The following is a 23179-nucleotide window of genomic DNA, read 5'->3' as shown; positions in this document are numbered from 1 at the left end:
TGGAAGCGGGAGCGGCCGGGTGGTGTGCCCTGTCCTCCCCCCCGGGGCAGAGCCGCTGCGCCTGCCTGGCGGGCAAGGGCGTGCACAGGGCCTGGCACCGCTCCCTGTCAGGGACAGGACGGGACGGGACGGGAGGTTGTCACCGGGACAGGGATGGCTTCGAGGGACACAACACCCAGCCGGAGCCCTCGGCGTCATGCGGCAGAGGTGAGCCCCGGGGAGAGAAACCAGAGCCGCGCGGCGGGGTGTTAGCCGCTGTTTCTCACAGGTGGGAGAGCAGCCTGGCATTCCCGGTGGCAGGGCCGTCTTGGCGGGCAGGTGTTGTCCCCGTCAGATGAGATGCAGGAGGGGCAGCAGGGCTGAGAGGTGGCCACGGCCAGGGCTGCTCTGCCGGCAGGGGTCCAAGGGCTGGGGGTGCGCAGGAGGGGTGGTGGTAGCTGGTGGGGAGGGCTCAGAGCAGGACGTGTACCGAGCAGCAGGGCAAATCCCAGGGGAAGTGTCAGGAAATGCTACCCTGAGGAGGGACTTTAATGGGCCACACACTGAAGGAGGTTTTAAAAACATGTGTACTTGCTACTGATTTCCAGGTTTCATGACCTTGTTCGTCTGTCACTGTACTTCTGCTACGCGGCTTTTACCTGCCGCATCGTATCTCACGTTGGACAGTAAAACACTGCGCTGGAGAGGACGCTGGTCAATGCACCGTGGATGCTCTGAAGGAATAACGGCAAGGCTCAGAGCCAGACGGGCATAGATATTCCTCTCTGCTTGGAAAGGGAAGAGATGCCACCCTCTTGGAACAAATTACAGTTCCTGTAATACAAAACACAGCCCTGAGTACAAACAGCATTCAGCCTCCCTTTGCTTTAATTGGCCCTTTGGTGGACCAGTCGAGCTTGCTGCCAAGAGATGATTTATGGAGAGCAATTGGGTGAAACAGAATTAGTTGCTTTCTGTTCTGCTATTTTTCACAGCAGTGCTGTGAGGAACGTGTTCTTTTTCAGAGCATATATTCCCTTGTTTATTCCCCATAATTGCATCCATTGTTGATGTCTGCAGGCTCCCTGCTGAGACCGAGTTCCCATTGTCCAAATGTATGGATGCTGTCCAAATGTGTGAGAAGAGGCAGGCCTCGTGCTCCAAACGTGGCCGTCATTTGACCGAACTTTAGGTCTGCAGAATAGAGTCCAAGCTACTCACCTCAGCTTTTTCTACAGTAAGTGCAGAAGATCGGCACCTCCAGAAAGTGATTCACTGTGTTCTCATCCATAAGATCCTACTGGAGATGACTGCATCTTTCATTTGGCTGTAGACCATGGACTAGCTCAGGGTAGGTGCCCAGCTATTAAATGCGTATAGTCAAGTGAGAGGGATCCCAGCCACGGGGCTAAGGCAGGCAAAAGGCATTTAAGTGCCAACACAAGCCCAGGGACGCGATGTATCCAACATCCCACGTTCAGCCAGTGGCAAAACCAGGAGCGAACTTTATCCACAACACCTCTGTGTGGTCCAAGGCATGTTCCCAATCACCAGACTAACGTGCTGACTGGGGAAGGAGATGTTCAGCGTCCCAGACATGCAGCCTCCACACCTGCTATGGCCCAAGGAGAGTAACCATATATCACTTCAGGCAGTTTCTGCTTTTCAGAGTTCAGCTGCATTCAAAAATGTGTGAGCTGAGCTCTACAGGTTCTCATCCTGCTGCAGGGGACTTGCAGTTTCTCTCCTATGTGAATGTTCTGGTGTGTGGGAAGGGATGTTTTCATGCTGCAGCCTTTCTCCCAGAGGGCAGGGATAGCCTTTCCCTCTCCTCACCCTGCTGCTTCATGTCATGCAGGGTAAGTTCACATCTCTGAGATCTCAACCTTGGTGTCAAGGCACTGAAAGTGCCCAGGAAAGATGGTGCCTGGGGAGGGCAGGTGGAAAAAAGAGAAATGAGCAGAAAATGCTAATAAAATGGCTCAGTTCTGATTAAAATACAACACTTCGCTAGTCACATGTTAAGAATCATGGGCTCATCCCTGAGGTTCTCTGGTCTGGAAGGGCAGAAACATACAAACATATGTATCACTTATATACTTACCCCAGTCAAGTATTTTACAAGGAAAGGGACTTCAAGCAGTTTTGCTCTTTTACCATCAAAACCCCTTTTGAAAGCAGTGAGAAATGCATTTCTCCCCTAAGATGACTCTTGTAATTGCTGCCACTTGGTGCTCTTTGCAGATACTCAGGGACTGTTATAGGCGGGAGGAAAGTGAAACACAGGTCCTGTGGTACTCTGTTATGGACGGACAACAGCTATATGTTGTTACTAGCTCAGGAGAGTGGCCAGCAGGGTTTGAACAACTGACCTACAACAGCTTTGCTCCTTAGATGTGCTGGTCCACTGAGTAAAAGCAGGGTAGATTTTAATGCTCCCTGAAACAGTGGGTGAACACAGACAGTGAGAGGCTGCAACACCAGGCTGCGTACATTTTAATTTAGCACGCCGTTGCAACAGACATATTGTGACATTAAAGCAATACAGGAGAGCCCTGAGTAATAAAGTCCTTCCTCCATGATGACACTGTCTTGGAGACAGTAGGTTTCCAGCCCACCAGCCCTCTCCCAGCAGGGGCCATAAGGTAGGTCTGTCCTTGGGCTGCGAAGTGAGTGCCTGCCAGCATGTGAAGGCACTGCCGGCTGAGAGATAGATGCCAGATCAAATGCAATTCATTCCCAACAGGCCACCTCTGGACACCATTAGGCTCCTGCAGTCTGCAGAGATCTCTCTACGAGCTGCATCGCCAGGCAAGATTTCAACGTGACAGCGTAGCAGCATGAGTGATGCACAAGCTGGCAACGTATGTTAAAGCTGGACACTTTTCTTCCAGACATAATCATTAAATGCCTGTCCCTGAAACACCAGGAGTTTTATCTGCTACCTTCAGCCATGGCTCCAAAGCGCACAGAGTGTGAACACCAGTGAATTGCAGCTGCCCGCAAGCATCACCCTCCTGCCTAGCCACACTGCTCATCCCATGACATCCACAGAGGGGACTGCGTGGGCGTTGCACTGAAGAAGCAGTGGCTCTTGGTGAGCATCCTCTGCCAAGAGCAGAGCCTCAGGCACACTTACTGCTGATAGGAACAAGAGCAGAGTCACTTCTGTCATTTCTTTTTCTATCATCAATGCCATTGGGTCATACTTCCTTGGATCTTGTTTTCATCAAGAAGGCAGAAAATCTCATTTGGTTTTCTGTAGTTTTAACTGCTTTTTATCTGGGAGAGACTCTTTTTTTCTCTCTCTCTGCAGCTGTAGTTCACGGAGTAGAAGGTGACGTAAAGGGAACCCAAAAGGCCTGATGTAGGAAACTATGATTTCCACTTCTCCTTGGCCTCCTCGCTTAGCATCATGCTGCAGCTCTAACTTTCAGTCCCCACTGTTCAGCATCTGGCGTGTGCTTTTCTGAGTCGCACTTATGTAATTCCTTCCCCGTTAACATCAGGTGAACCCTGGTCACTCAGGATTTAAAGTTGGTTATTCAAATGACAGCAACCTGATTAAGTCTTTCATAACCTTATTGTCATTAAACCTCTTGCCTTGTCATCAGTTTAACATTGGAGGGTTTATCCATAGCCTTTGACCTGACTGATCCCACATTCTCCAGTGCTTGTTGCCTGCTGGCTAAGAGCCTTCAGTGTCATCTGACCTTCTCTGAGGGACTGGTTTAGGCAAGATTATTTCATTTTGTGCTCTTTCTCCAGGGGTTTGAGATATGACTGGTTTTGTCTTGGTCCCTTTATAGCTCTCCTTATATTTGCAAAGATTTAAGGTAGGTAGATGTTATTATGTGGACCGAGGTACCATCTGTGAAGCTCAGCTACTCTCTGTCCTTCCTTCCTTCCTTCCTTCCTTCCTTCTCCGAATTTGTATGAAGTTATATAAAACATCTTTGTTCTGTCTCTGAGATTAGTCTCGTTTCATACTGCTTGGCGCCCTCTGAACCTTTCATTGGTTTGAATCCAAATGCCACAGTCATGGTCACATGAAACCATGCTGTTTCTTAGACTTTCCATTACTTTGGCTCAACGCAGAGCATGGACTTTTGCCCGGTGGCTTGCAGCTTGGCAGGCTTTGCACATGCTCCTGCACACATCTTTGCTAACTGAGGAGATGTTATATTGCTCTAACAACAGTGGAGACCAGATAAAATTGAGCCCAGCTTGGGGCTGTTTTTTTAAGGACTTTTCCTTTGGCTTCCAGCAATAAGGTAATATACGCTTTCTCTGGCATTTCCAGGGTTCGCTACAAGGGGCTAGAACATCCTTCTCTCCCTCATTTCCAGAAGCAGAAGTGAGGCGGAGGGAGGGGAGGTGAAAAAGGTCATGCAGGGCTTTAGGGGTTTGCAGGGACTGCAAGGCAGGCCTGAGGACTGGATGGCCCTACAAAATGTCGTGGACTGCCTAGTGAAAAATGCTGGAAAGCAATGAGAAAAAAGGTGCTGGAGAGCAATGAGGTAAAGGGTACTGGAAATCAAGGGGAGGGGTTTTAAGAAGTGCCCTTTGAAAATCTTGCCTGGACCTGATTAAGGAAAAAAGAGTCTTGGAGGAATTGCAGGATATCAAAATCTCATTCAAAGGAGGATCCTAAAATTACAGTGAATGTTCATTACCATTCTGCATAGTGGTGAGCGGCCACAGCCTGGCTGCTTTCACTGCGCTGTGTGCTTTGGTAAGTAACAATGACATTATCCGTGCTGGCAGCTGAAATATTATGGTTAGACAGCCATCTAAGTGCTTTACCCAGCCAAACAGGCACGGCTTTCTGAGCTGTTGTTCCAGGCTTTTGTCAGAGCTAAGCATACACCACTGCATTAATTCATTACTTTGGAGGAGGGGCCGTTTTACAAACAAAAGAGAGCTTTTAAGCTTATTTTTATTCTTTTTCTTTAGACTGTGAAACACCAAGTGGCAGTGTGGGAGAGGAGCCAAGTTGCAGCATGTCTTCAGCCCCCTGAGTCAGAGGCAATCCCTACGGGAGCTCAACTTTTCCTGGGAGAATAGCTGTAAGAGCACCCACCAATCTTTTTGGGGGGGGGGAAGCTTATGGGTTTCAGAGGCTTTCATCGCAGTGTGTTTCAGCATCCTGACCATGAGGCAATCTTAATTCTTTTCTCACTAGGAATATCCTGGGCTGAATTTTCTGTTCCTCAGCTTTATCCCTTAAGCAGTAAGCTAAAATGTTATTTCATGTTTTTACAGTTAACATTGAAAAGATGGAAAAAAATAAAGCAAAGTAAAAATAAAATTAAGCCAAAACTGAAGCAAACATTTAAGCCTTTGCTTAAAAATCGTCCAGTAAAAACAGAACAGCAGGAAATTCTGATCTGCAAGAAGACTGATTTTTGCCACTTACTGAAACCCCAGAAACTTCAATTACAAGCTCTTTCATTATTTCCTGTAAAAAACTACCACGGGGATAAATTTAACTTTTCCCTCCTCTTGCTTTCAGAATTATTGGTTTAACAAAGTCCAGTAAGGTAATAACTTTTCCAAATGTTACTGGTGCTGCAGCCATGACGGCAGGCGCTCAGCACAGCCCTGGCCCAGCTGGGAGCAGCAATGCGGAGGCACTCCGCACGGAGGCAGCTTCGGCTAAGGAGAGAGGGATCTGGCACGATCCCTGCAGTTCTGCAACTGGCTGGATGAACGCCTGTCTTCACCCTCTTCGCCTTTTTTTTGCAAACTTTAGACCTGCAAATAGTTCCACGTCGGTGCTGGCGTGGGAAGTTGGTTCCCACTTGTACGTGGCATGGCTGGAGTTGGTCCTGAAGGAGGTGATGGGTCTGCAGAGCGGCCCTGAGGAGAGAGATCCTGCGAGGCTCTAGCAACCTGGACAGCCTTAACATAATGCTGCCTGGCTCAGTCTCTCTCTCTGCTTTCTACCTTTCCATCTTTCTACCAGGATCTGAAAGTGGGAGGGAGTCCAATGTGGCCAACAATTTTGCTATCGTCAGTTGTACACCCCTCAAATTAAAGCGGATCTGAAAGCCACACTCTTATCTCAGGTTGCAAATGGGTCCATCCTTTTTTGTACTGTAGATTATATTTAGAGCAGTGAAAATTGCTGCTGCTGTCCCGAGAGTGTTGCAGTTTTGCCCCCATAGCTGGCTGGCTGTGTGGGAGCTGCCTTTCAGTGGCTATGACTCCACAAAATGGAAGAGTCCCGTAACCCCCGCAGTGGGGAAGGAGTCAGTCTGTTTCTCACTAATAAATTGCATAAACTGTAGAGAATTAAAACCACTCCTCAAGGGAGGCAGGAGACCACCACAGATAGTCTTCTCAGAGGAACACCGAATAGCAGCCAAAATAGCGGAGTCCTGCTGCTTGCAATTATTTGCCCACCCCAGGCAAGAAGCTGTGGGCAGAGGAGTGGGAGGAGGGGTGGAGGTGGCTTGAGGAAGGCTGGGGAGAAGGTGAAGGGGAACCTGAATTTGCCCAGGGAATAGGGGTATCCCAGCTTCCAAATGTCTTTCTATGGCTATGCTTTGAATTTCCAGGCTAGGAGACAACAACTATCGTGCATGGACCCCTGGGGACAATTTGGCTCGGGACCAAAAAGTGCAATGAGAGTTTCAAAGTCCCAGTAGTGACAGTAAGAATTAGCCTCCCAAGGTCTCACTTAGAAGACCCGCAGGGAGTAAATCTTCACTGAGCTTTATGCAGCAACCTCACAATACTGAGGGGAGCAGGATGTTTGGTGGTGGAGCCTTTTGGAGCTCAATATTGTGGCATCTCCTAGACAGAGGTCACCTGGCTGCTTCCCTCACTCATCTTGGGGAACAGCTTGAAGACTTCAGTGGCTGACCCAGCTGGAAAATGTTGGGACAGTGCAAAATCCCTCCCCAACACAAAGGCATCCATCAGGAGAGTATCATGGAAAGTGTATTAGTTCTGATAACAAAGCTGGCCCCAGGTCTTTGAGGCAGGCATCTTGCTGTGCAGGCACTGCCATCCCTGCTCCTCTGCCTTGCAGCTCTCATCCCAGGGATGAAGATACAGCGTGATCAAATAGGTAACACACTGGGCTGGGAGTCAAGAAACCTGGCTGCTTGTCCTTGAGATGTTGCCAACCTGCTGCATGACGGAAGGTGAGTCACGTCACCTCTTCATGTCCACTTTCCCTCTTAGGACAGGCTCACTCTGTCCTGGCTGCTTTGTTCTGGGATTGTCTCTCGCTCCTCATAGGCACAGCACCTGCCACAGGGAAGGAACCCAAATCAATTCTAGATCACCGATATAAATGTTAGACTGCAAAGTATTTTGAGATCCCTAGGGTAGGAGGTTCCCTTTGCTCACACACACAGTGGGCACATGGTCATGCCTCTGTGTGCATGTGCAGGCTGTGCATAGACCATTCTTAAAATGCTAATAAAAACTGCGTCTTCCACTGGGAGAGGAAAAAAATAAGGTTACACAATTCAAAGTGATCTCTACACTCAGGGCCTGCAAACAGAAGCCATAACAAACCAAAAGTAATTATAAGCTGGAACAACAAGTGTTAGTGTTAATATAAGCTCATTTAGGTATTAGATCATTAGAAGAGCTCCACAGATAGGGGAACATCAGCACACAGACCTCCCCCAAAGGGACTGTTCCTTGAGAAGCAGAAAGAGATGCGGAGATGCTGATGCTCGCTCCTCCATCACGGAGGCTTTGCAGCACCACCAGGACGTTGGCTGCCGGGGCAGCCGGCGCAGCCAAGGCACCTCTGCTCCTGTGAGGTGGGAGAGCCGTGCCACTTGTGCCCTTTTGGAAATCCCCAGCTACCTGAGTCAGCTCTCCAGCTGCCCACTCACTATGTGCATTTTGGCATCATCCAGGCTGGCACGCTGCATCCCTCCACCCCGGCACAGGGATGGCACGTGCGGTCCTTGGGGTTTGTGGCAGCCACATTACCAATTTCTCCATTGCTCTTGCTGTGGCATCCCATGGCAGAAGCAGGATAATCTCTCTCTTTCATCATCTGTACTTTGAATGCTATTATTGAGAAGCATTTTTGCAATCTTCTTTACACAAAAAATTGGGCAAGCTGAGTACATCCCCCACGCTCACCAGCTGCTTTCACAGAAAAGTGGTTCCAGCCAACAAGGGCAGAGGTCAGGTGTACAGAGAAAACATGGGGAAAATCACATGCAAACCTATTCCTTATCAAAGTTTTATTAAAACAGTTAAAAAAAATTACTTTGCACAGCCTTTCCCCACCAGAGGTAGCAAAAATAAACAAATAAAATCAGGCCCATGGCAGCTTGCCACAATTCTCTCAGAATGGGAGAAAAATTGGTTTACTAACATATAGAAACCTGCCTGACCCATTGCCAAAGCTGTACCCCTTCTTCCCTACTTATTTACTCTGGAAAAAGTCACCGAGTACTTTGTGTGCAGCTAAAATGAGAACAGAGCCCAACGGTCCGGCAGGAGACAGAGACACATTTCAGACCCCAGTGCAGTAACTCTGCCACTGGTGGTACACGTACCCTGATCAGGAGAGAAAAAACCTGAAAAGTGGCTACCTAATACTAAGAGCCTACCTGCAGTTTTTGAAAATTGTTCATATTTTCCAGGGCTTATGTTGATTTTGAAGAGATAGCAGCGGGTTCCTAAATGTGCTGTGCAGAGGAGCACAGCCCAGCAACACCGAGGCTGAGGGTCAAGTTCGCTGGGTGTGACGTTTCACTGGCGTGGCTCTACTGAAAGAGTGTCTCCAGTCTGTGCTGCAAAATGAGCCAGCATGAGCTGGCCTCAGCTCAGACATCTCTATTTCTATCGCCAGTTGAAGACAAGCCCTTAGAGAGGAGTGTGAGAGCTGTTATATGGATCAAGCTAAAATTCATGACAGCCAGCTGTCTGGGGATTTCCCCAGTTAGCAATTGCACCTGGGCCATCACATTCTGCAGCTTCCACTGGCCGTGCCCTCTGTGATTTCATTTAATCTCTTTTTGTACCAACTAAGACTTTCGGCCTCTGCAGCACTCTACGGCGGTGCCTCCTGCAGTTTATATATGTGAAAGGGTCCTTCCTTTCATTTACATTTGCTGCCTGATAATTTTACTGGGACGCCGCTGCTTCTGGCATCATTACAAAACAGTGATTCAGGACTTTCTCTTCATCTTCATCATTTTACGTTTATACTCCTATACCAGTGGTTTCTTTTCCAAACTGAAGTGTCGTGGTCTCCATAGGCCCTGGGCTGCTCTACAAAGTTTTTTCCTGGATGTCTCACAACCAGTGGTCCTTCCACCATCACGACTGCCTGCCACACCTGGGGCAACCACTGCACCAGCTGATGAAGCGATATTCCCCATCTTCCTTTTGTCGTATCCTCCCCCAAGGACATCCTCTTTTTCCTTTCCTTCCTGTCCTTTTCCCAGCACCTGTTTGCCCTCTCCAATGGGTGCCTTGTCCAGACCTCACGCTGTCTTCCCTTACCAAAGCAGAAGAGAGAGGCAACGTTGTGAATGTTGATGGGGTGTAGAGGCTGACGATTAACAATGTCAACCCACAGGCTGTATAAACCAACTGTTTGTGGCCTACTTCTTACTCAAGGTGCTTGTAGTCTTAAAAAAAGAAACCCCCAAATTTAGTAATGAATGATACGTGATCAGGTACATGCTATAATGTCTGAGTTAGTCATATATTAATTCATAATCTATGTAGGTCAGACATACCAACCTAACCTAGCAAGAACCCACATGAAGGTCTGTGGTCCAAGGCTGTGAGCAGAGTAATTTATTACCCCTCCTCCATGACTCCCACCATAACCTTGCAGGAGACAAGAACATCATCACAGGAATACATGTGGCCCCTCTGAGTTCAGATCTCAGAGCAAAATTTGGGAAAGCTGGAAAACAAACTGAACAAAACAGAATAAAATATTTACTGACGTCTCCACAGAAAGTGCTGAATTTTATACACCTTTTCCCAGAACAGTCTGGATCAATGAAAACACTTTTAGATAGAGTGGAGACATGATATTCTTCAGTGAAAGAATAGCCGCCTGGGTAATCAATCGAAATTCTAGCTCGGACAAAATCATTTTCCCATTCAAGACCGAATTACATGCTGCTGGCTGTAGGGTTAGTGTTCCTCTGCCAGGGTTAAAATTTCTGAATCCTATTTGATGTTATTTACATGAAGAAGTGCTAGCAGCACCATCACCGAGAACTTTTCGTGGGGCAGGGGAGTGCTTCCCCATTAGCACTGCAGAAGAGTGAGGCTGACCAGTAGATTTGAGCACGGCTGCGAGGAAACCCGTAAGGGCAGCACCAGTGTTTTTCCACCCTTCTTTGCTCCCTCTCAGCAGCAACCATGAATAACAAGCAGGAAAAACAGAGGCAGGTTTTGAAGAGAAATGAGGGCAGTGGGGGGAGGAGGAGGGAGGGCTCGGCTTATGCAAGAGCGGGTATAAAAGGGGGAGCCGACTGCCCCTCCAAAATCGGGAAGAGTGGGGCAAAAGGAGAGCGTGAACCTCTTCGCTGAAGAGCAGGTTTGAGAGGTCTGTGTTTCTTTGTACCTTTACTGTGGCTGTTGCAGGGAGAGATCCGTTAGGAAACGTGCGTGGGCCCTGGGCTTGCTTTGCACAGGGGATGCCTATAGGAACAGCCTTGTTTTCACCTTCTTCGGTTCCTAGTTGCTGGAAAACTTTTTGCCCAAGTTTGGCCCAATGCAGTTTTTCTAGCACAGCTCTCTTCAGGAAGCCAAATCCTCGGACACTGGAGCAGAAGGGCAGGATAGAGACTCTCTTCTTTCTGAAGTCGAAGCTCTAGCTTTAAGCACACGCTTGTTCCTAAAACCGTGGCAACCCAACAAAAAAGCGCCTGACAACAGGGTCCACACATAGTAATTGGGATAATGCTCGTGCACTGCTCAGAAGTAAAATGAAAGATTAACTGTAAGTAAGTCTTACTAGGATAAAGTGTGTTCCAGGTGTAGCAGTCTATGTTCTTCATAGTCTGAAAGCTTCTCCTCTAGTAGGAACTGTGAGAAGACAAAGATCTAAGAAGTGCACTAGTGCGTGATGCATCCTAATAGGGGAATATTAATTGAGTGAGCATAAGTGACCAGAAAATTAGCGGGGAGTTGTCTCTGAGCTTTGTAGCAGGGCATAAATGTAAGCTGAAATCAAAGGTTCTCCCTCATTACTGAAGCCAGCTGAATTCCCAGTGGTCTGAAACAGGAGGAGCACTGTGGTGAAAGTGGGTCATTGAACATTTTCTGGTGAAACTTTTTTTTCTGGAGAAAGCTGGGTATTTTAATTTGATGACTTTATTGATTGCGGCGGGGGGACAGAAGAAAGACTCCTGAGCTCCTCAAAGACATTGACAATTTTTTGTCAACAGAAAACAATAGAACTGAGGGCACAAACACCAAAAGAGCCCCAAAAGTCATCTTGGCTGAAAACCCTGAAAACTTGCAACTAAAAACTGAACTTTCTTTATGTGACAGAGCCACCAGAGCACCACATTGGAATTATTGTTCAGGTGCCTCCTGCTCCCCCTCTTCTGCGGGGCAGCATCCCCTGCAGCCAGGGATGCCTGACTTGGGGCTGGTACCTATAGCAAAAGGAGATCACCAGCTGCAGCGTGACTTGGTCATGGTCTGCAGGGGAGCTCGAAGCAGGAGATACCCAAACTGTAATGCTCTCTGGGTGCTACAGCACAGAGGTATAATGATTTAAGGAAAAAAAATACAGTGGCTGCGGGTTATGTGATTTCCTTTTCCAGTGTTTATTGTCCACAGCAAACACATAAGTCTGGCAGCTGTAGTATATGTTATTAGCATCACTTGTAGCTTATTAGCCAAAGTCAATAGTTCTTGTTAATAAGGATACTTTTCAGACACAAAGGTGCCCTTCACTGAAACAGCCTTCGTTTCTGTGTCCTTGATGCTGAGAGTATCATGCTGGGTTTGCTTTTTCCCTGTGTTCAAGCCTCTCCCAGGAGGATGCAGCAGCCCAGCTATAGCTCACAGGCACAGCGTGGTCCGGCCACTCGCGCATGCCACGGGTGCCTAGTGCCACACGCGGACCCGCGTGGCTGGCGGTGCAGGAGACACGGATTTGGGCTGTGCTGTCACACGTCCCACCCGCACCTCCACTGGCCTCGAAGGGACCAGCTTTCTCCCCCAGCCTGCCCGCGGGAAGGACTCTCCAGGGGAAAGGGGAAAGAAGGGGGATTGCCATCCGAAACCTAGCTCATTCTCTTAGCATTTAGCTGAACAAAATGCAGTTTTAATGGAGGAACTACTTCTCCCATTGCCTGGATCTGTGGCTGGGCTGCACACATTTTATAGCTGTCTGGAGATGGTACAAATGCTCAGGGACTATTCTGTTGCCAGATGCTGCCTTGACTGAGATGCTCAGGCAGCAAGAGGACAAAACACCTTGAATATTTCAAGCTGTTTAAGCCTTGTGTGCTGATAGCATGTCATACGGGCCTGTGCTCAGAACCGCTTTCAGACCTCGTTAGAGCTAAGGTAATCAGATTGTTTCAGTGAAGGGCAGGGCTGCAGAGACAGAAATTTCCCATCCCTTTGGCATTAGGCACCTGGCACACTGTGCTCAGGCTGGCAGGATTCGGCTGTCCCTGTCTCCACCTTCAGCTCCACCAGCTGTGACTGCTCAGGTACACTGAGAACATTCCTCTCTCTTGGCTCTCTCCTTGAACCCAACACATAACTGGGCACCACAGTATGAACCACGCCTGCCTGGCCCTCTAAAATCAGGGCATGGATGTTAAATCAGCCCTACTGCCATTAAAGCCATGCGATTTTAATTACTAACTATAACAGGGGTACTGAAAGAGACCCAGTCTAGCCCAAATGCATCATTCCCAGTTTGATACACCATTTATTTGCTTAAAGAGGAAGAAGGGGCACTCCAAATCCCACCCCTTTTGCCAAATAGGACTTGGGAAGCTGAGCCTGGCAGGGATGGAGTCTCTGTGCTCTGGCTCTGGCAACCTAATCCATCTATATTTCATCCTCTCCTTTTCAACACATTTTGTTTTGAAGAGGAAAAAGAACAAACTTTTGATCTTCTGGATAGATCAAGAGGGAATGAAAAGGTAAAAATTGAGAGCTTAATCATTTTTCTCTGCAGTAGTGTACATGTCCCACTCACTGATGGGTACCCAGGCTGCAAGGCAGAGATTAAAGTCAATTTATCCAAGAAAAAATCTGGTCTGACTGTACACCAAATACAGGTACAAAGAAATCTGTGTTCCTTTCAGTCTGGCACAAAACGAGCTGAGTTATTTTCAGGTCCTATAATCAGTTCTTCTGCATAGTAAACCACCTGTGTCTGCCTTAGTAAATGTGTAACTGCAGGCTATGCAGATGTGCTGGGTCCGGTTAAAGGTTGTGTATCCCCCCTGGAACTTTCTATGCAGCTGGTGTTAAGCCGTGCCCAGGTTTCATCGGGTCCTGTCTGGTCCGAGCTAACTTTTTTCGGCCCCCGAGCCTGTGATGTAAAGTAGCTTTGCGCAATGCCACTGCAGGCAGGTAGAAAGGGCCCTCCCGTGGAAAGGGCATAAATCCATCCACAATCACATCACCCTGCTCCAGGGAGAAGAGGTGTCGCGAGGAGCCTGCCCGAGGGGGGACGGCATCGGAGGGGCCGCACACACCAGGACGGAGGCGAGTAAGCACGCTCACTGGATTTGCTCTGAATGCCAGTTTTTCAACTCAGGTTTTCATGCTTTTTCTGAAACCCTCGGGGCTGAGTTCTTTAGGGAAAAGCTTTCCACAGATGGGGCTTAGTGTAAGTGCTGGTAGTGAGAACTGCTCCTCTCACTTCTGCTCATGAGAGAAGAGCTGGCATGGCAGCTCTGGCAGCTGTAGAGAAGTAACCAGCGGGCACCAGTGGTGCCTAATGGCACAGCCTGACTGGGTGGCACAGTCATCCTCCCTGCTGCTACAGGACAGATTAAGAAATCCTTCAACAGAATTGTATGATGGAGATGACAGGGTGGGAAGGGCAGTGCCTCTAACTTGTGGCTTTTTGGTTTGTTTTCCTGAGCTGTCCCAATCTGGAAAATGCAGCGAGTAGTCTAGAAATGCACTAGCACTGTGGCTGGGCTAACTGTGAGGATGAAGTTAGGAAGGCACCTCCCAAGACAATTTTTTAACCGGTCATAAGCAATGAAGAAGCTCTGTGATGCATGTCAGCTGCTGCCAGCAGGGCTGGGGAGGCAAAGACAGAGCAGGGAGCAGAGGGGACAGCAGCACCGACTGCCGCTGCCTACACGCTAATTTGGAGGATGGGGTGGGAGTTAATGGGGAAGAGCAATCCCTGGATGAAGGTAGAGGGCTGGAGACCTACAGCAGGGCCTCCCCTGCATGCCTCCGGGGAGCAAATAGTTTCAGGCCTGATGTGCAGGTACTCACTAGGAAGATGCTCAGACATCCCGAGGGACCATCACAACAACAGAAACTCCATTTGCAAACCAAGCTGTCAGATAGGAGCCTACAGCCTGGGAAAGTAGATGTGCACGTTAGCAGGCACATGTACTTAGCAAGGTATGGCTAATTACCAAGCAGCTGCACATCTCAGTTTTTGTATTTGCAAGAGAGCGGTGATACTGCAAACTGGGGTATTATTAGGCATGAAACACTTGGGGATCCCTCAGTGAAATGAATATGGTTATACATCGTAAATCAGGCTGGGAAGGTGCCAGGTCTTGAACGGCTGGATTTAAACCCAGACACTTCCACCCTGTGTAAATTAAAGTGTCGGTGAGACAGACATTGCACTGTGTCCTTTCAAAAGGCTCAGGCTACCAGAATTACAATACCTGACAGGCTGGCGCGACTCAAAGAACCTTGCAGAAAGAAGGCGGAGAGCAGAGCTTGATTACTGGCAAGGCTGTTAGTATTTTGCCCATCCAACGAGCTCTGCAGAGCTTGGAAAGGGCCAAAGAGGGTGAACAGAGCCACAATAAACAAGAAATGAGTAGTAGAATAAAAATACAGCTCTGAATAACAGCGTTTTGGCCAATGATAAGTGTTATAGATGCATAATTTCCAGCACATTTGGATTTCAAATACAGAAATTCAAAGTTGTATACTAGAAATCCAGGGAAGGTACAGCTGAGCTATTAGTTATAAAAAAATTGAATGTAGGAAAAGTGAGAATTATACAAATGCAAATTTTGTCAGCACTTTTGCATGTGTATGTGTGTGTATGTGTGCCCATGACTTTCTCACTCCCAATACATATCAGAGCCTTTGTGCTAAACACCAGTGACATCCACATCCAGTAAAATTCTCTACTCCTCAGGAAAAACAAGAGGAGCAGGTGGTCTTTCTTTTAGCGCAGGAGAAGATTGCCTGTACAGTAGAGCAAAACTCAGCTTACCCCTTCCAACTCTGTATTCAGATAAAGAAGGTGGTTTCACCGTTAGCACATTTGTATAAGGAAGCCTTGAGTGTGTTTGCCTAGAAGCTAGAATGAATGTTTGCACCAGGCTATGAAAACTCTGCTAGTGCCAAGTGTTATGCTGACTAGACATACAAAGCGGGATCATTCAGTGGTTGGACCTTAAGAGACCTGGTTTCCAAACCCACTTCCCGCTTAACAGCAGGCAAATCGCTTAGCCTGTCCATGTGTCAGCAAGATTTAGTGCAGCAGTTCGCAGAGACAGCTCTGGCCAGGTCCCAGAAGCAATATAGTTGCATTATTATAATGTTTTGCCAGAACTAGCACACTTTAGTTTGCAAGCCTAACCAGTTGGCATACCCAACTGTAATGCTTCCCGTGCTAAATCGTTAGGGTACTGCAGCGGGTAATGGAGGCAAATCTGTGCTTCGCCTTTCCCCACCTGCCGCCATTGAAACTGGTGGCCATCTCACCATGGGCTTTTCAGGGGGCAGAGTCAGACCAGCCAGCACTAAATACTGAAATTCCTGCCTTTGTAACTCCAACGCAATACTAGCACCTCACCTTGCGAGTAAGAGAAACTGTATTTATAACAGGCTGATCAGTCTTCCTTCCTCCCCACTTTTTCTTTCAGCAGACACCTTGGAAGCAATTTTTCAACATGAACCCGGCAGCAGGTCTTCTCTGTTTGTTGGTGTGCCTCACCGCAGTGACTTGTGACCGGGTCTACGTCCACCCTTTCAATTTGTTTTCTTTCAACAAGAGTACCTGTGAGGAACTAGAAAGCCTGGTCCAGGAGGGAAAGAAAACTTTTGTCCCCATCTCCATCAAGTCCCAAACCACACCTGCCTACGAAGACCACCTGAATGACGAGGATAAGCTGGAAGCCCCGAGCCTGAGCGGCTCGGGGAGGCAGAAACTGAGTTACATGAAGGACCTTGTGGATACCCTGGCTGCACGGTTTTACAGCGTGCTGCGGAAAGCACAGCGGGGCCAAAACGTGCTCCTGTCCCCAACCAGTCTTTACAGCTCCTTGGTGTCTTTCTACCTGGGCGCCTCAAACCAGACGGCAGCTGATTTGCAAGTTTTGCTGGGATTTGTTCCCCCCTCCGGGGACCCTGAATGCACCTCCAGGGTGGACGGACACAAAGTCCTTTCCAGCCTGAGGACGATTGAAAGCCTTGTCAAGAGCAGGGACAAGGAGCTGCTCTTTTCCAAGACGCTCTGCCTGTTCTCTGCCCCCGGCGTACCTCTGTCCCAACTGTTCGTGCAGGACTTGCTCCCCTCCGCCGATGCTCTCTACGCCCGAGCTGTTGACTTTACAAACCCAAGCGAGGCAGCAAAGCAAATAAACGCCTTCGTGGAGGCCAAAAGCGAGGGGCGAAGCAAGTGCTTACTGACAGACATCGACCCATCCGCCAACCTGCTGTTTGTGGTGGACGTCCGCTTGGCAGGTACGAGGCAGCGCTGCTCGTTTCGGGGGCAGGCTGGGTGGAGGACGGGGAACGGCTCTGCTCCGGGAAAGAAGGAGACAGTCACGCCTGACCAGCGGCGAGAGGGAAGGGCTCAGATGAACGGCTGGATCGCTGCTCCACGGACAGTGCCCTGCTCCCCGCCACTGTGCCGGGGGTCCTGCCTGCACCCTGCCACGGGCCAGCAAGGGCAACGGGGAAGAGGTGGAGGGAGATGGCTTCCGAGAAATTTTCCTTGTCCAGGAAGCTAAGGATTAGGAAAAGTGTGGGAAGGTCAATCAGAGAGGATTGCACAGCATTTCTCGCTGATGGCAGTAGTTTCTTTAATGCCAATAGGGTTATTTGTCTAACTGGGCAGCAGCACTGATCTATGGCAGTGAGCAGATAACATGTTGAAATGCAAAGCTGCGCAGAAGCAGCGGGAGGTGAGAGCAAGGCTTCCCATACTTGTGAACTGGGTAAGAAATTTATATTAAGGTTTAGCAAGCGTTCAGGTACGTCCTTTTTAACCTCCTTGGCTCAATCAACACTTCGGTGTTATGCTTACTACCTTTCCCATTGCTTTGGTTCGTAAGATCGCCAAGGGTGAGACCTCAGCCAGAGCTCGTGCTGCCTTCCCTTCCCTCTCCCGAGCCCACCCGGCTGCCTGAGAGTGCTCCTGCAGCACAGGCTGGCCCTGATGGATGTGTTCCCAAAGGTGCCATCGCTGCCACTCGAGGGATGGAGAGAAAATCCCAGCAGACCCTCCGTGTAGGCCTGCAAGCCAACTTGGAGCCATGGGGCAGCTTGTGAGGAAGCAGGCAACCAAGCAAGCAGAAATGTGCCCAGGAAAGGGCACAAAGCCAGTAGAAATATAACAGAATTGGCCGCAGTCATGATGGTCGTGGTCCCTGTGCTGTGAGCCTGCACCAGCCTCTGTCTGATGCTACCAGAAGGCACGTTAAAGGCAGGATACATAAGTTTACGGTAGCTAAACATGATTTTATACACACAGCCCTTGTCTAATGCACAGTGTGTTGTTTTTAAACAAACATACATACCAGCTAAGGGGCAGAGGGAAGGAGTGAAGAAAGAGAAGAATCAATTTCTTTCTCAATCTGTTTTTCAGTGAACATTAAGCAAGCCTCACGGCTCAAAGAGCCTCAGGAGTTCTGGGTGGATTCAAACACGAAGGTCTTGGTCCCTATGTTGTCAGTCCCAGGGACGTTCAAGTACAAAACTGATGCCAGCGGGACTTTTTCTGTGGTGGAAGTCCCCATCAGCAAGACCGCGCTGCTGGTGCTGCTGCAGCCCGTCAATAGCAGCGACCTGGAGCACGTGGAGTCGGAGCTGCTGTCGCAGTCGTCGGCCTGGCTTCAGCAGCTGTCCCCAAGGTAGGGCACGGGCACGGGCACCCTGCTGTAGGGACGAACGGGACAGGGTGTACCATGCATGCCTGCCTGCTCACTGACCGGGGTCGGATCCTGCCAGGGAGGGTTTAACACCCAGCACAAAGAGAAACACCTGCAAATGCAGCGGACCTCATGCCGAGGGAGCTTGACTTTGGTGCCATCGGCTTTTTCTCTGGGGGTAGTTCAAGGAAACAAGCAAGTGCCTTTCTGCAGGTGACAACGCAGGACCCATGAAGTGGGATGATCTGGGGTTTAATAGCATACCCAGGGCAGATTTAGGGTGACTTCCCACTTGGAAACAGTAACATGATGCCCATTGGCCCTTTGTAGTTGTCTGTCCCCACATACCAAACACTTCTTGTGGCTGTTTTCACATGCCCGTGCCCCAGGACTGCCCAAACACCATGATTTCATAGTGGAGAGCACACACTCACTTGTCTCCCTCTCTCTCTCTCTCTTTTCTGCAGAGAAATTAAATTAACACTGCCTGAGTTAACAATAGAAGGCAGCTCTGATCTACAGGAGCTTCTTGCAGCTATAGAACTGCCTGCACTGCTGGGAAAGGGGGCAGATCTCAGTAAAATAAGTGATGCCAATCTAACAGTTGGAAAGGTACAGTATATGTCACTGATATTTAAAAAATAAGCCTCCTGCTCAGTTTCAGCCCCTTTAACTGTATAAATTTACTTAGAACAAACCAGTCAGAGCCTCGTAGGACACATGCTCGGTAAGGGACTTTCAAGATGACTGAACGATGCAAATATTCCTTAAATTAACCTCTTAGCAGCAACAGGTTTGCATTAAACTATTCAAATTTCATCACTGCAGCAAACACAACATGCAACACAGAGATGAACTTCGAAATCTGAGTGTGCTGGGCACTGTATGTACAAATTAGGCTACATTCATTACCACCTCCAGCTCAAACACCTCCAGGCACCACAGCTGGAGTGCGTAGTAGAGGCTGCAGCTACCAGGCTGTTGAGGATAATCCTCCATCACATAGGGACTACTACTCCCAGAAACTGCAAACACAGAGGTGCATGCGGCACACAATCTCACTTGAAAACAGGCTGCAGCATTAAAATCCCACAGGGAAGACAGGAGAGGGCTGTCTTTCATAACAAGGTGAAAAATTATGTTCCAGAAGTATAATTTGAGTGCCTTTACTTTTATTTAATTTTATTTTGAGAAGGTGCCCTACCGTGGAAGTTCTGTCAGGGGCTTCAAGGGTACCAGGATTTCACACAGCCCAAGTGTACAAACAGTTGTAGAGCTTTTTCACGTTATGGAACAAGTACTCCAGCGTCTTTTTTAAACATCCATGGAGTCTATCCTGTGCTGCTTACAGCTGATCAAAGTTATTGATTTCTTCATGTGCTTTATAATTTATTCAAACTCTCATTTGTCTCTTCACTATCATGCTTTGATGACTCCAGAGTCACTCATGTGTTTTGCTTTACAGGTAATAAATAAAGCCTTTTTCAAACTGACCGGTGATGGAACAGATCAGCCAGAAGACCCTGCAGCACAGAAGGAAGATGCAGTGTTCCTGGATGTAACACTGAACAAGCCATTCCTTTTAGCTGTTTTTGAAGAGAAGTCAAGGGCCATGCTTCTCCTTGGCAGAGTAACAAACCCTCTATCTGGGGTTTAAATGCAAGCACAGGGGATGGGGAGGGAGGGGAATGATGCACATTTCCCATCACCTTTTTCTTATTCATCAGCTATTTTTATGATCTTGAGTGCTCTACTCAGCTTTGAGACAAAGCAGGTAGTGTTTGAAATACAGCTTTTTTAAGCTAAAACATTGCAACATTTTATCCTTGTTCATCTATTTCACCTGAGGTGACTCCAACTCTTCCTCCAGCTTCTCTTCTTTCCTTATTCCCACTTTGTCTCCCTTCTGCCCTCAGCTCCCTTTTTCGATGCAGTGGGGACAAAGCAGTAGCCAGCAGGGCATTGACTTGAAAAATATAGTTTTATAAGTGCAAGCGGCATTTACTATAGAAAGGTACAGAAAAGGACCTCTTCATTCTTTAAGAGGTCACTTTTTAATCTTTAGTTTGGTCAGTTTTGCAGGAGAGACCCCCTTCTATGTTACCATGAAAGTTTTACAGTTATCCACAGAGATTTCTAGCTTCATCAGCAACATTTTCCTTTAAAACGCTGCCAACAGCACGGGCAGGCTTCACTTGTCCCACTGAGACAAGATTTTTTGCCTTGGAAGCAAAAACGCATTCAAAGGAAGTTTCTTCTTTCTGCAGCCCAGATGGATACGTTCATTTCTTAACTCTACGGAAAAGCTAAAAATAGGGTTTTGGTAGCATTAATGAACTGTGCTGGATAAATTCTCATAGCCTGACAGAATTATCTCTGGGTTGTTTTTTTAGAAAAAAAATAAGGTCTACTATTCCAATACAATTCCATTCCTTGGATTACTTTCTAACCTGAGAGGCATTTATTACAGCCTTATAGCAAAAAAGAACATTACTGGTTAAAGCCCAGATCTGTCAACTTTAACATATCCAAACCATATGTTCTTGAAAATTAGTATTAACAGCAATAATCTATACTAGTATAAATGGTGGATGTGCTGCTACACATGAATAAAAAGGTTTCAGTGGTCCAATCCAACTCTTAGCAGAGTCATAAAGGTTTGAAACATTAAACTGGAATAACAGATTATCAGATGACTCTTGAATTAGGAAGCGAGGAACTGGGAGTGAAATCTTGGTACTACGGAAAGCCTCTCAGCAGAACAAGGATTTCCACCTCTCATCTCTAGATTTGTCTTTAGCACTGATGGCATTTAGAAAAGAACCGCAAACCTCTTTGCTATATGATGCCAGATGTACCCTACAGAGCACGGTAGCTCATTGTTGTCTACAGTGGCTCAAATGTCTGTCTAATCCAAACCCACTAATGGCAGTGGCTTGCTATCGGTGATGTAGATACGTGACAGATCCTTCTAGCTTAATGGAAAAGACTAATAAAAACCACAACTCACTCTCGAGAATACTAGGATTTTAAGTGCTACGGTATAGCATCCGCATATTTATCCAGTTACAGCGTATGTATTCCAGATGCTCCAACATCTAAATACTGTACTTGTATTATATACAGAACCAATCAACTATAAATATGCAGAGATGGAAAGATGCAAATAAAACCACTTCTAAGTTGCATTGCCACAGTTCGGTTGGGTTTATGTCCATAACTACATCCCTTGCTCTGGCTTCTGAAATTTGCTCCAAGTCAGATTTATGTTTTTTAAGACAGTAAGTTGCAAATTATCATGCAACACAGCCAAATATACAGTTGTAAGCATGAAAGAGGCAGCTTCCAAGTGTCCATGCTAATTTAAAAGTTATCCCATTTACTCGTTGGAAGTCAGATGGTAGCATCAGCCACAAATAAAATTTCAGACCACAAAATGTTCCACTTCCATGATGAAGATGGAGGATAACGGAAGGGAGCCCCTGGCCACGCTGCCAGTAAGTTCTGGGACAAAATGCCATTATTCACAGGCAGGGGCTGCATGCTGTTGGAGGACTCCACACCCTATTCAGTAGTCACAGGCAGAAAAACAAACAAAACCCACCACCCACAAAACTAAACACTTTTCAGAAAAGAAACTCTGTGGTGGTGAGCACCTCTCCACTGACACCCTGGAGAAGAAAAGGAAGGAAGGACGGACAGAGGCAGGGAACTATACTACTAAAGTATACTGGCCAAAGCAAGGACTGGGAAGAGAGAGGTGCTGGAACAAGTGCTACAGTACCAAAAAGATAAGCTATGTGTACATGTACCCATTCTCCCAGATATTCAAATGGTTAAAAAAACCAACCCCAAACAAACAAACCACCCCCCAAAAACCCAACTAATTCTCTCCGCTTCCCCAACAACGTACGCTCTCCTGCAATTTGTTTCTGAGATCAATGTTACACCTAAAATTTTTATGGCATTTTATAGCTTTCACTCGCCTCCAGCGGTCTCCTCCTGTCCCACCAAATTCCTCTGCCAGGCACACCATGAGGCACGTTCCAAGCATCCTAAGCATCATTCACACACTGAGCTGTCAGCTGCAGTCTACAGCTCAACAGTCTACTCAGTGAAGCGTCTAAAATCATGCTCTAACAGGTGGGAGATTTCGAGAAAGAAAAAGACAAGGACAGGCTTCTTAAGTTTTGATAAAACAACAGAGTTTATACCTGAGCATAGCTGAAAATTATGCTGATAAGCTTAAACAAAAACAACCTAGGCAATTTGCTTCCTCATCCCTCCAGCTCAAGCGTGAAAATACAACTGCTGATAGAAAAAGGAGAGTAAATATTCCTGAATATTGAGTGGTCCAGCCAAATATACATATTGCTTGTTATGTTTAAGTGATGAGGTTAAAACAGTCTGGTCCACTTCTGATATAACCCACACACTTGAGAATCCAATTACCGTTTTAGAGGAAAACATGCCACCACTCTTTCCCTCCTCAATGCTATTAAGAAAACCTCTTGCAGCTAAACTCCTTCCAGACTTAAAAAGGCATAGCAAGTTTTCTAGAGGTCCTAGAAGGGAAGAAGAAAAAGGCACAAAATCTGCATTGCTGTCATGAAGTGAAGTGCACTTAAAAAAATCCCATAAAAATCTGAGGAATAGAAGAGGATTAGTAGCAGAAGACATCTCTATCAGAACACACTTACTTACACCATAGATCCTCTCCTCCTGACTGATCCACAGCATTTGAAAATGCTGAAATTCATTTTACCAAAGACAAAGTCGATTCACACCTCTTCTTTCTTTCAAGAGGGGGATCACACAAATTTTTAACTGATGTCGTATACCACTGAAAGAAAATTAAATGCTATTCAAGTGAACAAAAATAAAAGATAGGGAACTGA

At 47.3% G+C, this 23179-nt stretch overlaps 1 protein-coding gene across 6 annotated transcripts; it reads left to right on the top strand.

The window, feature by feature from the left end:
• The first annotated feature begins 10453 nt into the window (after positions 1-10453).
• AGT (angiotensinogen) lies at positions 10454-21469 on the top strand. Of its 6 annotated transcripts, none has more exons than XM_069800774.1 (6): positions 10519-10537; positions 13606-13677; positions 16056-16872; positions 17999-18263; positions 18749-18893; positions 19747-21469. In XM_069800774.1, the coding sequence occupies exons 3-6, from the start codon at positions 16080-16082 to the stop codon at positions 19936-19938; spliced, it is 1395 nt and encodes a 464-aa protein (XP_069656875.1). In that variant the 5' UTR covers positions 10519-10537; positions 13606-13677; positions 16056-16079; the 3' UTR covers positions 19939-21469. The 6 variants fall into 6 exon arrangements, with proteins under 6 accessions (XP_069656879.1, XP_009921342.2, XP_069656875.1 ...); XM_069800773.1 differs by having other exon boundaries at positions 13606-13681; positions 16053-16872; XM_069800775.1 differs by having other exon boundaries at positions 10520-10537; positions 16053-16872.
• Positions 21470-23179: the final 1710 nt, after the last annotated feature.

This window comes from Haliaeetus albicilla, chromosome 13 (assembly GCF_947461875.1).
Source record: "Haliaeetus albicilla chromosome 13, bHalAlb1.1, whole genome shotgun sequence".
NCBI classification, from domain to species: Eukaryota; Metazoa; Chordata; class Aves; order Accipitriformes; family Accipitridae; genus Haliaeetus; species Haliaeetus albicilla.
Note: the sequence above shows the minus strand (reverse complement) of the source record. Positions and strands in the feature narration are given on the sequence as shown.

Excerpts from the sequence above, each read along its gene's own strand:
- AGT (XM_069800778.1), top strand. The coding sequence starts at position 16,080 with ATGAACCCGGCAGCAGGTCTTCTCTGTTTGTTGGTGTGCCTCACCGCA. Across the intron at positions 16,873-17,998 it reads GGTGGACGTCCGCTTGGCAG|TGAACATTAAGCAAGCCTCA; the intron begins GTACGAGGCAGC and ends TCTGTTTTTCAG. Across the intron at positions 18,264-18,748 it reads CTTCAGCAGCTGTCCCCAAG|AGAAATTAAATTAACACTGC; the intron begins GTAGGGCACGGG and ends TCTTTTCTGCAG.